At 45.1% G+C, this 15603-nt stretch overlaps 1 protein-coding gene across 1 annotated transcript; it reads right to left on the bottom strand.

The window, feature by feature from the left end:
* Positions 1-2323: 2323 nt before the first annotated feature.
* On the bottom strand, positions 2324-15280 carry syt11b (synaptotagmin XIb). The gene is made up of 4 exons (XM_026185286.1): positions 14980-15280; positions 7414-8354; positions 5532-5652; positions 2324-5224 (listed from the first exon to the last, which is right to left on the bottom strand). Exons 1-4 carry the CDS (start codon positions 15011-15013, stop codon positions 4914-4916), a joined length of 1407 nt encoding a protein of 468 aa, XP_026041071.1. The 5' UTR covers positions 15014-15280; the 3' UTR covers positions 2324-4913.
* Positions 15281-15603: the final 323 nt, after the last annotated feature.

The raw sequence follows: 15603 nt of genomic DNA, 5'->3' as shown, positions 1-15603 counted from the left end.
GATCAGGCTTACAGGTGGGGGTGTGGCCACTTTGAAACAGGAAGCTGCAAGGTAAGGAGTGACTGACTGGCTTCTTCTTGACTGATTTAAAAAAAATGATATTATCAAATCAGTACTAAGGCTTGTTGGTCCGCTCGTTACCGAAGCTTGTTATGAATCCTGGAGTGGTTTCACCATGGCCAGCTTGGTGTTTTGAATCTGCCTTCATCAGCTAATGTCTCCCAGTGTTTTGCTCAGGTTTGGTGTTCACGCATCGATCGTGACCGTGTTCCTGTAACTGTGAGGCGTACGTGACACAACCGATATTTCTGTCACTTGATACATAGCAGTGACATTTTGTAATCTACCCTACAAATTGTTGTAGCTGCATGACTCAATTCAGGAACTTCAAATAAGATACAAGTCTGAAAACATAAAAACAAGAAAACACTGGCTCACTGTTAATGTAAAATGTGAAAGTAATGAGGTCATGCTTCAACACGATCAGCAAACATCAGCAGCAGCCTGCCGGAGACTCTACAAAACCACTGAAAGAATATTATGTAAAAGGTTTTCACTTTTTTTTTTTGTTAGCAGGTTAATCGTTTATATCTGTGTCATTACAGGCGTTTCACTCTCCGTGGACCACGTCAGTGTCTTCTTGGGTAAATGCAGTCAGAGTATGCTCAGAGAGAGGCGGGATGAAGGAACCAGTGTCAGAGTTTCTGAGAAACGTTCATGTGACAGGGATCATCAAAGGTCAGATGACACTGGCTCTGGTGATTTCTAAGAAAGACATCTTCTCAATCTTTAAATGATGTGAAAATCTGGTGACATGCTGCATTTTTCTCTTATTAAAACGTCCGGTGCACACTTACTGATACAGCTCCTCACTTTAATAAAACTCCTTCAAATAAAGTTAATGGTTAAAATGGCTTACACACTACTAATATCAAAACTGCGTCATTCACAGTGAAAAAACGTATTTAAACTTATTAGAGGCATAGAGTGATGTCATTGTGACAATCCAATTAAAACTGGCTTCCATCCAATGAGGTCGACACGTCAAAGACTGACAAAAAACCCTGTAACGTAGAAACTATGACCCTTACAAGTGAGGTGTGTACTGCCAGCATATAGAAAGTACCACGTAAAGATTTAGATATGCTAGAATGATCTGCAGGTTGACGTGATAACAGAGGTGTGGACTCGAGTCACATGACTTGGACTCCAGTCAGACTCGAGTCGTTAATTTTATGACTTTAGACTTGACTTGAAAAAATGTTCTAAGACTGTGACTTGACTTGGACTTTTACACCAATGACCTGGGACTTGATATTTCACCCCAAATATAAAATTTAACACGCATATTATATTATATAGAAAGTGTGCACCATTAATTCAATTGATTCATTTATTCAAACCACACTCCGTACGTATGTGTGCGTGAGCTGTAGCACAGCCAATCAAATTAACCAGATTTTTTTTTAAAAAGAAAAAAAAAACGCTCAAAAATGCTGCAAGGAGATATTTTTTTCAGGTACATAAACTATGAAGTAGTCAACAAAAAACCGAAATGCAATATGCAAAACATGCAAGAAGAGAATCACAGACAGATGGAGCAGCTTCCAACTTTCAAGAAGTTGCATAAAGAACGTAGGCGGTGCTTCTCTCTTGCTACGATGAGATCATGACTTCATCTAACTAGCAAATGTTTTCCAGGCTACGTTGGTGATGCAGTTTTTTTTAAATGTGTATGATATTTTTGTCATGAAATTTTAAAGCCGGTCCTACAAGCGCATCCAAGAATAACATGCAGCTTATCTCAGAACTGTCGGTGAAAATTATTCTTGGAGCTAGGTTTAATTGAGCTGCATTTTAAAGAGGTGCAATTTCACAATTTGTGTATATTTTCTAAGTTCACTATTTTGTCATGTGTTGAGAAAAACACAGATTTAAAAATCACATGGTCTAACATTTACATTTAGCATAACTGCAACGTGCTTTTTTTCTTTTTTAAAGACTCGAAAGGACTCGAAATTCAAAATGTCAGACTTGTGACTTTACTCGGACTTTTACACCAGTGACTTGAGACTCGACTCTGACTGGCCTGACATTACTTGAGACTTGACTTGTGACTTGAGGATAAAGACTTGAGACTTGACTTGAGACTTGCAAAACAATGACTTGGTCCCACCTCTGCGTGATAATGCCTTATAGAGCCAATTAAATCTGCCATTGTTTGTGTTGACAATATACAATATTCTTAATATCACGCCACCTTGGACCCATAAAATAAACGATCAAGTGTAAATAAAGTGAAATGAGCGTTCAGGCGCGGCCGTCATGGATAACTTGTTTTTATTTGTACGTCCAATGAGTGTTAACAAACCCAACACAGAGGTTAGCATCCAGGTCTACAGCAGGGGGCGCTCAAACACACTAAAGCTCTGAGAACATCGGACAGGAAGGAAACCAGCAAACATCTTCACATCTGTACAAATGTACACTCAGTCTGTCTGTCCGTCCGCCAGCAGGTCACAGTTTGAATCCGAGGGCGTCGATGGAGATCCGGCTTCAGGTGGCGTTTTCTTCACCTCTCTATGATTCAAAGTGAAACTTACACAAACTTTATTACTCTCTGCACTAGTAAGCAAGCTGTTGAGCAGATTCAAGGTTAAAGTTAAACTGGGGTTAAAATGTGCTTTCGAGACTAAACTCACAGTGTGTCATCACTCAAACAAACTCGTCAGTAAGAAAACATGAAGCCAAAGTCCAACGTCACCTCAGACACATTCACTGGGCTTGTAGGAACAAAGTAATATAAAACAGCGCCACCAGCTGGCTGCAGGGGAACATTCACAGGGGGAGAGATACGCTTTACAAAGCAGTGCAAATCAGAGTCTCAGTGTGATGGAGGAGAGGGAAATGTACAAAATGAGACCAGCGCAGTGAAGCAGAGGAGCGCTGCCGTGGTCGCCGAGCATGTTTCACATCCCATCCTTAGCATCGGCGTTTAGTGCCAGGATGACCATATTTAGACGAGAAGGTGGAGCCTAATCAGCAGAAATAAAGACTGGATACAGAAGATGAACATAAGTTCAGAGTCTGAAAAGTGAACCCAATGTGGAAGCAGTTCCCTCTAATGACCAGCAGGGGGCAGCGAGGGCTGGAATAAGAAGCCCGAAGTCTGAAAGAACTGAGGAAATGAAATCCTACTTGTTATCACCTTCATGATGAATTTATCATTTCACCTGACAGTTTAGGTCTTTATGAACGCAGCATGATGTCATTTTTTATGAGAGTTAAAAAGCAGGAGTGTTCAGTTCCCTCGATTTCACAGGGACCAAAAGCTGATGTCACGGTACCTACATCCAACTTTTATGTCCAAGATGGAAGTCTGACCTTTGGAGTGGACGCCTGCCATCAGAGCTTTTAAAGACCTCGATAAATCAACAGTGACTGGGTCAAAACGCTGAATTAGTCTTTTATAAACAAGCCTTAATTAGTTCTGAATGCGTGTACTGAACAGCCCTTACACACATTACTTGGTGGACTTTTGTCACATGACAGTAAAGTGCTTTTCTGTAGAATGTGGACTGTTGCATTTCAGGATATTCAGCGTTTTCCAGCAAGAGTCGTAAGCAACAAAAGCTACATCTGATGTTTCTGGTTACGCTACTTTTAGCATCAAAGAGGTAGTCGAACTATAAAGACTTTTTGTACTTTCGACGGTCAGCTGAATTCTAGTCATTAACTGCTGTATGCTGCAGATTTCATTGCTTTTTAATGTCCTTTCAGGTTTTCAGACTTTATTTTGGTTGTTTTCTTTTCTGAATTGTCACCCAGCTGCCAGAACAGTGTTTAGAGGAGCTGCAGGTTTTAGCACTTCCACATTGGTTTCAGTTTTAAGCCCTGAAGTTCTTATTTACCTCCCATCATTTAAAGCGAGTGTTATCCTCATCGTAACTACAGCACTCCTGTGGTAAACTAGCTTCTCTTTTAGTTTTAGTTCTGAAGATAGAACAGCTGAAACATCATCAGGCACCACAGCCGCCCTCTGCGTCACTCGCAGCCTAAATTAGAGGAATGCATTCATGTTACAAACAAGTATTTTACATAATCTTTCAGTCTTCAAGAGCAGGAGCTGATTTCACACGATCTAGGGTCAGTCAGGAGGTTCTGATGGTCCTGAATCCCCGTTGAAACGAGGCCGAGTGCACTTCCTCCGGGGTCGGGTGCGGTCGTACGATCTGCTGCAGGAGCGGTGGGTGAAAATGATCTGCAGGCAGAAGCACGCTGCTGTCTGACAACAGCAACTATCCTGCAAATGGAACGTTGACTGAGCGTCGCAGCGACTCTTTGCAGCAGTGTTTGGTCCTCCAGAGGAGCAATCGTTACTTGGATATATTCAGCGTTTCAGTTTATATGCAGTATTTTCATCATATTTTCTATCAGAGCTGAAATTTCTTCCTGCCGTGGTGATGTCACAGATCTCAACTCTTCATTTGGAGTGATTTTTTTTTCTTTTCAGACGGACATGCAATGAACTGCATGGCAACAACAGCAAGAGGGGGAACTTTTTCTTTTTTCTCACATTTCTTTTAATCATATTTGAGCATTCCTTCCCCCGTCGACACACATCGACAGCCAGAGGAGACACGAGAACAGTCTTAGAGATGGACGTCATGGTTTGTTTACTGGCTGTAAAGAGCTGCAGGATTCTTCTTATACTTGCAGATGTAGTTGTGGTAGAGAGATAATAGAGGGAGAGAGTTTACCTATGATCACAACAGTGTGACTGTGTTGTTTTATGTATGTGTGTGTCTGTGTGTGTGTATGTGCTGTACACTGAGTCTTTATTTCCCAGTGGCTTCACTGGTGGAGTCCCAGCCAGTGGGTGGTGTCGGCTGGTTTTGGGCGGTGCTCCTCCCTCAGTACTCGCTCAGGTTGTGCCATTTGGAGATCTGCCGGCGGGGGTTTTCGCACACGTCCCTCCAGTGGGAGGCTCCAGAGGGGGAGGGGCTGTGGAGGCCGAGCAGGAGGCGACCCAGGACCTCGTTCTTGGTGGTCCGGTCGAAGTCGACCACCAGGAACTCCACAGAGATCTCGGGCAGAAGCTCGGGCGGGATGTCGTAGATGAAGGACTCATTGAAGACCGGGTTTAGCGTGCACTTCTTCACGTGGGTCTTCTTCTTGGCGATGCGCTTACGGCCATAGAAGACGTTCACCTTCACATAGGGGTCTGAGGACAGAAGGAGAACGGTCTAAGATCAAGCTTCGATGTTTGACAAATATCCTCTTACATCAATATAAGAACAAACAACAATTGCACAGCAGCTCTATAGCATGTTGTTTATCAGGGGGTGTTTGGATATGCGTGGATAGTTTATGAATAAATCAATCAATTCAGGTGCTTTAGGCCGACTCGCTCCATGCTGCATGTTCCAACCACAACATTGACTGTGCCTCAAAAAACAGAAAAATATCTTCTAAGCAAGTCAGACTGAACGCTGAGCGTCTTCCTGCTCTCTGTCCTGCTTTCTACTCACTGGCTGACAGGCCGGTGATGTCCATCTTGGGGAGGTGTCGAGCCTTCAGGACGACCACGCTGAGGCGATGAGACACCGGCTGGTAGGACAGAGACGCCAGCAGCTCTCCACGACTCTCGCACTAAAACACACAACAGAGGGAACAAAGTTAGCGTTGTATCCGGGTGACTGTTTCTTGTTTACGGTGTTTTCTCTCGTCCACTGCTCGCATGTTTGACGATCCAACATTAAACTGATAAGAGACGGAACAACAGCGAGGCTGTCACTGACACAGACTGAGCAGCTGGCTGCCATGGTAACGCAGAGAGCAGACAACAGGGTCAGTTAGTCACGTATGTAAAGTGCCAGGACCACTGCTGTCAATCATGAGTGCAAACACTAACAGGAAGCTTTAGCCTCATGTGACTTCTAACTCTGTCATTTAGGATGGAAACAACCAAAAACAGACCCAACTGTGAACATGATTTTATATTTATTAGAAACTGAGAACTTTATTGGTTAAGAAAAATGGGCTGGACATCACGTCACTATTATGTTGCTGCTTCCTGCTGCATATGAGAGTCACTAACTGTGACTTCAGCTGTATACAAATACAGTACATCAGAAACGTCTTGATGCATCTCCATCATCCAGGAAAGTAAATGGCCTGTATTTGTATAGCGCTTTACTAGTGCCTAAGGACCCCAAAGCGCTCTACACATCCAGTCACACACACATTCACACACACGTAGCGTTTTCAGTGGGAGAAACGTTTCGTCACTCATCCAGGTGACGTCTTCAGTCTCAGCTGACTGAGACTGAAGACGTCACCTGGATGAGTGACGAAACGTTTCTCTGAAAACATCCAGATGAACAGACTCAACTTTTGGAGATTACATCAGAAACATATTTATATGAGGGCACTGTTTCAGTGCTGATCTGGGATAGGGCTGCCACAAACGATTATTTTGATAGTCGACTAGTCACCGATTATTTTTGCGATTAGTCGACTAATCAGATCATCATCCATTGAACGTAAAAGTACAGCTTATTGCACCAGCAGCATCTGCTCTTATATAACTATCATCAGCTTACAGCTTTAAGTGTTTAAGGTCTGTGCTAACTAACAATAAAGACAAGATGATAGTTTATTACATTTTAATTAAATGTGCAGATTGTTTCGGTGGAGTTTAATAAACTCAGCCGATTTACTCAGGAACAAATAAAATACTGAAAAAAGCCAAACAATAACATTTTTAAGTTATCTAAGTGACTTGTATATGTTTAACCTGAGTAGGGCGGTGGGTTTGAAAACGATCTGCCGGGAGTCCGGTGCTCTCATGGCCCCCGGCTAGCTATCGAGCTAGTGGGTAACAGACGTCTCCGAAAACGTCGGAGCGCTTTTGAAAATATGTGGTGTCTTGATAAACTGAGCAGATATTTGAGGTTTACACAGCTACATTCAAGCCTGAAAATATGTTAAACGTTTATTTTGTGACCCAGAAAGAATAATAAGAGTAATATTAAAACTAACTAGCTGCCGCCATTGTTGGAAACTGAGCTGGGCTGCGCTATGAATTCTGGGACACAGCTGCTTCTTCTTCGTCGGAGTTTAACGGCAGCTGGCATCCTTGTACATGCAGTGCTGCCATCTTCTGTTTCAGTCCGTTATTACACTCTTAAATCCTGCTACTTATTCCTGCGTCTTTTGGGATCTTACAAAGCTTCAAACGACGCGTCGACTATTAAATCAGTCGTCGACGATTTTGATAGTCGACGTAATCGTGACTAGTCGACTAATCGTGGCAGCCCTAATCTGGGATCAGACTAGAAGTCTGTTCCACGACTGTTTCAAATACAACTACCATTAGTTTTATTACAGCTGCAGCAAAGCCTCGCTCACCTGCATGTTCCTCTTGGTGATCTGCTGGCTCAGGTGGACTCGGCCCGTGCTCGGGTCCACGCCCTTCAGCGGCACCACTGCCTCCCCGATGACATCATCGCGGGCAAAGCGGTCAAAGCTGAGGACCAGGAAGTGCAGGGTGAGCTCAGGCAGCGAGCTGTAGGCCACGCCGTAGAAAGTGAAGGTCTCATCAAACAGTGGGTCCAGGGTCTTCCTCAGGACGCGGGTCTTGACGCGGTGCTTCTTCTCGGGGAGGATGGTCATCTTCACGTAGGGGTCTGAACTACCCGCCTGCTCGTCCATGGCGGGGAGGCCCCGGGCGCCGACGATGGTCACTACCAGAGCCTTCTTGGGGAAGTTGTAGTCGACGGTGAGGCTGATGGAGCCCAAGCTGGGCTCGGGCTCGGGCTCTGAGGAGGCGGGGGTAAAGGGGGACGCCGTCTTACTGCTGGTCTGGCTGCTGCTGGCTGAGCTGCTGTCCAGGCAGCAGTAGTCAGCACGGACCGGTAAAGCCCGCTCCAGCCGACCCTGGCCGTGGGCGGCGTCCGCGCCGGCAGGAGGGACCAGGTGACTCATCTGCAGCTGACCGGGGACATCCAGGATGTTGTTCTCAGCGTCCACAAGCACCATCCCCCTCCCGGCGGTGCCCGCTGTGGTGCAGCCTCGCTCTCCGTCACGGTCGGAACGGTCGGCACGCCGGATGCCGCGCACGATCCTTTTGCTGCTGCTGAGGGATTCTGGGTAAATGCTGATCCCCTTTAGCATGTGGATAAACTTGTAGGGCGGATCCTCCGAGTCATAGTAACGGTCCCCGTGCAGCTTGTAGCGCCCAGAGATTCGGAGGTAACGGCGCTGACAGAAGGACCAGAGCAGCACCAGAACCACCACGACCAAAACCAAAACACCAGCCCCCAGGAAGCCCGCCAGCACCGGAGACATGGCTGCGAGAGAGAGAGCGACAGTGGAGTGAGTCAGACACAACAGGCTGCTGTTCAGTCAACACACAAACACGCAGTTTATCCCAGTGTGACGCCATTTGTAACCCTGAAGTCTGCCATCCACCGCACAGCAGGGTCCAGGACTTTCAGAATAATCCCTCACTGGGAGAACAAACTGCAGTTATCAGGAGGACAAATAATTAAAAACACTAAACCGAGTAACCAAATATAACCGAACGCTTTGCCCAATTAACATCTGTTTGTGGGCGGAGCCAAGAGGACTTTTGAATATCGAGTAATCGGATACGAAGTAGTCGTCTTATTAATCAGCAACAGTAAATATTCAAAACAAATCTTAAATAAACTGTTAATTTTTTCCATTTTAGAAATCGCAGTACTTTGAGTGGTTTACATAACGTGCCAGCGTAACGCTTGTAGTGTGTTTATGTTTATTTTCTCAAGTGCAAAAATAATTAAATAATAAAAACAGTAATTAAATATAAAATGAGACAGAAAATAGTCTTTACTCTGTATTTTGGGAGGCGTATCACTGCCTCGTGTATGATGTAGTAGGGCTGGGCGATATGACCCAAAATTCATATCTCGATATTTTTTAGCTGGATGGCGATATAAGATATATATCTCGATTTTTTTTTAAAGCCATAAGTTAAGAACAAAAAGAGAGTTCTTAGTCACACTGTGTCCCAGATGTCACACGGGCACTTTTATTTACATACAGCGTAGATGTACATGAAGAAATTACTCAAAAATAAATTATCAGCATTTATTAAATAATCATGGTCCATAAATAAAAGAAAACAATGTTGTTTTTGTGCGTAACAAAAAGCTCACAATTGTGCAGTCAAAATGTAAACTAACAGACGCTGAGCATAATAACAAAGAGACAGACTTCACAGCTGCACCACGTCTCTGAACAGGTGCCATTTGTGGTCCTTATACACACACAGTACGGTAATATTACGTTGAAGCACAGTACGTATCACTCCGCGAGGCTCCTCCCCGGTAGCCGTAATCCTCCGACAATCCATCAAGCCGTGCAGCTCCGTAGCTTAGCAAAGTCATATTAGAACATTTGACAGATTGCTGAGCGCTGTGTACCACATAAAATCGGTTCGCGGTCAGTAAGCACAACCAGAATTCATACATAAGGCGCGCTGTCGATTTTTGAGAAAATGAAAGGATTTTAGGCCGTGCAGCACCTCCTGGCTGCATGTCGTTAGCGCGTTTAGCTCGTTAGCGCGGTTAGCTCGCTAACACGTTGACGCCGTCCAGCCCCACGCACAGTAACTCGCTAACGGAGATTTTCCGCTTTCATCTTGTCATTGCCTGCAGGTGAAGCTATGGGGGAGGCGGAGTTGTGTTCAGTGAAGGAGAGGCCAGGCCGAGTAACGTTGTGTAGAGACAAAAGTGGACGAAAGAGAGGCAAACCTGCGGCTCCACAAGTATAATTATAACGTAACATAGACTATATCGATATAAACGATATGGTCACATCTTATATCTCGTATGAAAATATATCGATATTTTTAAAAAACTCGATATATCGCCCAGCCCTATGATGTAGCTTTACTGTCTTCATGTGTGAGTCCTTGTGTGTGTGAGATTTAAAGGAGCATGTGATGACTGCAACAGTGTGTAAAACACATGTTGAGACGGTGTGGATGTTAATAATTAATGTTAATAATACTTCAGTGTTGCACTGACCCATTTGTGTTTTTACTTTATTTACTTAGATTTTATAGAAATGATAATCTGCAGCATAGTGCCCCCCGTGCCCTCCTTTAGCCTCTCCCCTGCTCGCTTCAGGTTCACTGACAGGAAGTAAGAAAGCTGCCGTCTGATTTCAGCTGCCCGATTTGAAGCTAAGTCAAGCTACGTTAACAGTTGGTCTGCAGACGCACACTTTTATTTTAACTTCTGTAGTTAGCTAGTTAGTTATTTGGTGAATCGCTGCAGTCCTCACAGAGACCGTCAGTGTTTCCCTTCCATATAATCCAAATCTAAGAGGTGGAGATATTCGAGCACTGGGACCACCAGAGAGCGCAGACTGTAGCATCCTACAGCAGCTAGGGCAGCGCAGTCGGTGACAGCATATTTAAAAACAGTAACACAGAGTGAAGTCACCACATCGACTCTCCGAGGATCTCATTAGAAACATCTGAGCACTGGGCGGAGGAAGAGCAGAGAGGCGGGGTTTGTGGAGCTCTTTGTTTGCTGGGTATAAAAGAGTATTGTTGTGAGTCACACAAGGGCACACTGATGCTACGCGCGCGCGCACGCACACACACACACACACACACACACACACACACACACACACACACACACACACACGCACACACACACACAGTAGCTTTCCCAGAGAAACTGCACTGATGTACTGACTGACTTGGTATTCACTGAATGCTGAGGTAGAATTCAGTGTGCTACCCAGCAGCTAAAGCAAAACGTAGCGAGCTGTAGCTTCAATATGTCGGTGATCAGGCCGGACGCAAAGCATCCACAGAGAGAGGACGCAGTTAGTAAATGTCCATCCCAGAAAACTAGTGCGAGAAAAACCTTTTCAATTGATCCACTGAGTCACTGGGATTCTTGGAAAGCTGCAGGGAGCTCGTGTTTCTGCCACTTTACACACTGTTCTCTGAAAGTCCTCATGTCCCAGAATCTCTCCACCCCAGGTGGAGGATGCAACGTTAGCAGAGTGTATCCACCTCTCATTGGAAGGCTCCAGACTCCTAAACACTGCCACACAGCCTGAAGCAGCCCCGTAGTGCGAGGCTGCCCTTGGCATTTCCACAGCAGCCAAAACATGAAAAGCAACCTCGCTGAATGAAATAAACACACAACCGCAGAACAAAAGCCAAAGAGAGGTGAAAAAACACACAAGAGCAAGAGCAGAACTGAGGTGAAGAACTCCATCAAATCTAAGAAGCTTCATTAGTAAAATCTATTTACTGCAACTTCACCAACATCTGCTATTGTGTCTCCATCACAGCTCAGCAGAGCTGCTCCAGAATGAATGACCTACTTTGTTTGGCTCCTATAGGCTTTAAATTGTGATGAGTAACCAATCAGATTCTTCTGCAGGCGGGACACTGCTGCTGGTGACAGAAACGGCTGCGTCAGAACCACATCAGCGCGTGTTTCAGTCAGATTAAAGGAAACAACGCTAAATAAAATATGAATAAAACAATAAACTGCTCGTGTTGATGAAGTGAACTGTGTGATTAGCTGTGGTTACAGCATTTACAGCTTCACGCAGTCTGTGCCTGGTACACTGTGTCACACACTTGAAGCCTCCCTGTTTCCTCTTTGCTGTCAGTGTTTTGACTCATATGCAGGTCTGACGTGTTTCTGCTGCTGAGGTGACGGACACAGAGTCGCTGCTCAAAGTGTAAAAGCTGCAGAATCAAAGTCCAGAAAATCCTCCTTCCTGTTTGTTCTCGCTTTTCATTCAGACTCCATCAGATGATGTCATGTTTTGGAAAGAGCTGAAAGCAGCTGAGCTCGCTGCCTGGCAACTCTGGGACACACACACACACACACACATGTTGGGCATTCATATCTTGTGGGGACATCTAATTGACATAATGCTTTCCTGAGCCACTTACCCTAAACTTAACCATAACCCCTCTGCAACCCTGACACTAAAACCACATTTTGAGTCTCAACAATGCCTTCAAACTTGTGGGGACCACGATTTTCGGTCCCTATAAGGGCTGTTGGTCCCCTAAAACTTCCAATTTTTGGTCCCCACAAAGATATGAATACACGCTCCTGCTCACACACACACACACACACACTGAGGAGAAGCTCACAGTCTCTGATCTGCTCGGTTTATTCTCAGCAGTTTAAATCATCACTTAATGTGATTTCTCACGGAGTAACCAGTTCATCTGTAACCTGTGTCTGTTCTGACCTTTGTCTCTGACTGATTACACTCGATTACAGGAAAAAGTGTCCAATAACTGTAATTGCTCACATCCAGATATTTAATGACTGGAGGATACGACAGGAAGTCCGTGCTGCATGAGACGTATTCGTTTGTCTGATTGTGGAAAGAAACATAATCACAATTTTTCAGGTTTAATTGTGATTATTTAACATATCGATTCACTTAAGTAAATGCAACGAACTTACTGAATATTAAAGATGTGTCTGTACACTTGAACAATACAGATAATAAATAACACAGTGGGAGTTTTTTGGCCCAGATGGACACAGAGCGGCGCCTCAGGTGACCTGCAGGAAGTGGGAGCCACGGGGAAAGAGAAAGAGAGCTCCAGTTAATTAACAACTAACGGGCACCTGAGCTGTGCAGCGCTGAGACCCCCTGCTGACAGCTACAGACAGCTGTCTGCACAGCCGTCCTCAGGCTCCCTGCACACAGCTTCTATGTCTGGTATGTGAGGTGCGTCGAGCTCGTTCTAGTTTGTGGGGAACAACATCTTTATTTTAAGGTTGGAGGTGTAACTATATAATAATTTTACTGAACCCCCCCCCCAATTTAAACTGACAATGAAGAGAATTTAATGTCTAATATCAAACTCGTCAGTGGGATTCAGACATTATGAAAAAATGCAGTAAAGTCCAGAATGTATGGATGCTAACTCTGCACTCTGCACAGCCCTTCAGTGGGCCCAGTGACGCCTGTTGGTTTGATTAATCTGGATTAAATTTGCTGACTAAAGGTTCTCTGAGTCATCGGAGCTCAACTAAACTGGGGTTCAACATGAACTCTCGCTCTGCAGGGAAGCAGAACAAACCATTCAAGCGCACAGCTTTGTAGCTTTGCAGCTAAAACGAATGCAGAAGGTGATTGATTGTCTTTACGCTCAATGATTTGTTCACATAATCATTGGAAGCCACCATTTCTTCACACCAAAAGCTCTTTTCCAATCAGCACCGTCCTGAGCTGATCCATAACCTCAGCTGATCGGTATGTGGATCAACGAGCTCCTGAATAATACAGTGGATTGATTCAGAAGTCTTAACCTGTCATTTTAAAGCTCCCTCGTTCTGCTTATTTGCAGCTTCTGTCGGTGAAACCAGATCTTTAGGACAGAACTTCCTGTCACATACTATACGAGCCACTTTATTAGGCACACCCATTCAACTGCTTGGAATTGCAAATATGCAAATATGTCCTCAGCCAAACACGCAGGAGCGACTCAGTGCACTGAGGGATGCAGTCAAGACTCTTTGCTGAATGTGGAAGAGTCCACCAGGCACCGCTCCCGTCAAGAACAGGAAGCCGACTCAGTGGTTCAGCCTGGTGAGGTAAAGGTGTGGTTTGGTTGCACACTTTGGGCTCCTTAACGAAAAAGATCGTTAAAACCCCAAAGCTAACTGAGCACTGTTAGCTGATCTTGTGCATCTCCTTAATACTACCACAGTGGCCCATCTGCCGATGGCTGCTTCCGGCAGCGTAACAGACCACGTCACAAACTGCAGATCACCTCAAACTGGTTTCTTTAACATGATGGTGACTCCACTGGGCTCAGATCTCAGTCCAGTCGAGCACCTCTGGGATGTGGTGAAGCTGGAGATTCTCATCGTGGACACTGCCGGCAAATCTGCAGCAGCTGTGTGATGATGTCATGTGATCATAGACCAAATGTTGAATGTGTGGCATGACGACTTAGAGCAGCTGTGAAGGTAAAAGGGAGCCCAACCCAGTGCTAGCAAGCTGTGCCTAATAAAGTGGCTGAGTGTCTTCTGGGTGGATGTTCAGGCTCACCACAGACAGAGCTCTTTACTGGGTCCTTTAAACCAGCAAACAACAGAAACCTTCAATATAGATTTTTATCTAAAAATGTCAGAAAACTAGGAGCAATTATAATTTTCCACAGAAACACCATCATCCAGTTTTATGATCGCACCACAATCAGCCAATCGATTAACTGCATTTATCAGCCAGTATATATAAGATGTGGTGTAAGTCTGGATCTTCAGCTCATTTGTATTAAAAGGCGCTTCATCGATGACGTAATCGTCGTTTACTTTATTTTCCTTTCGCTGATCAGCTCCCACGCGACGATTAAACTGATTTAAAAGGTTTTTTCACTCGGAGAGCACAGACATGACGTCACCCATACACACCCCGACGGGCGCGCGCTCACGCACGAGAGCGAGGCAGACCGTGCGTGGGAGCGCCGCGAGAACGCCCTGTTTTTCTCCCCCGCGCGGGCTGCTGTTATTTTTAATTTGTCACCGATGATGCAGAGGCACGCGCGAGGCCTCGTTTAAACCCCACGCACTTTTTTCCGTGGCAGTGAAATGATGACTTAGAGGACGGTCATCTTTCCCCAACACCGTCCACTCAAACATGGCTGCGGTCACAAAATCACCGTGTGAGCTCATTTGACCGGCCTGGCAGTGGTGCCAGTCACGGGAAGATGACCCGCTCCACCCCTGAAGCATGAAAGGAAAGACTGGATGTGATGGGCTGTGCGGCCGCTTTATTCACCTGCTGCAGGCATCCGTTAAATATGTCACAGCATTTGACCCCAGTACACCCCACAGCCTAACGCAGTGAGGCCATTTAAACACGGTGGATGTGGGTGAGATGGAAAAGATACGAAGACCAAAAGGGCCTGGATCTCACCGTAGGCGGGTCCCAGCTCGCTGATATCCGCCATTTTGTGGATCGGGGCAGGATGCGGTCCTGACCGAGCGGGGAGAAAGAGCGCAGAGATGAGAAGACACCGACTGACTACCGCCCGCTTTTACTTCACATCCATAGAGGAGCGACGGATGAGAAGAGAATCACCGAAAACAAGCCGCTGATCCGGGAAAGGAAGCCTTCATACATCGGCTGACGGAGGTGTCGTCCGCTCGCTGCGTCGGTCTCCGTGTCGGTGCGCAGTGATGCTCCCGTTAGGATGCAGGGAGTCTGCGCGGAGGAGCTCGCGATGAGGCTGGCCAAAGGTTGTCTAAAAACAAGATGACTCACTCAAAGCAGGATTCCTGCGCCAACGTGTCTCATTTATTTTTTATTGTTGTGGAATCTTTATTTTTTAAAAGGACAAGGACAAAAAGTACATTCTAAAACTACATATTATCTTTATTTTTCTTTTTACATATAAATATTAAAGAATTAGAAATGTTTAAAATATATATAAATATAAGGAAAAGTACAGATCTTATAAATCTCATAAAACGTTTTTGCTTGCAAATAAGTTTGGCTGCATAATTTTGATGCAGTGTGTGAATGTAAAGGTTTATGCTG

The sequence above is a fragment of the Astatotilapia calliptera genome, chromosome 11, assembly GCF_900246225.1.
Source record: "Astatotilapia calliptera chromosome 11, fAstCal1.2, whole genome shotgun sequence".
NCBI classification, from domain to species: domain Eukaryota; kingdom Metazoa; phylum Chordata; class Actinopteri; order Cichliformes; family Cichlidae; genus Astatotilapia; species Astatotilapia calliptera.
This window is presented reverse-complemented; position numbering and strand designations above follow the sequence as displayed.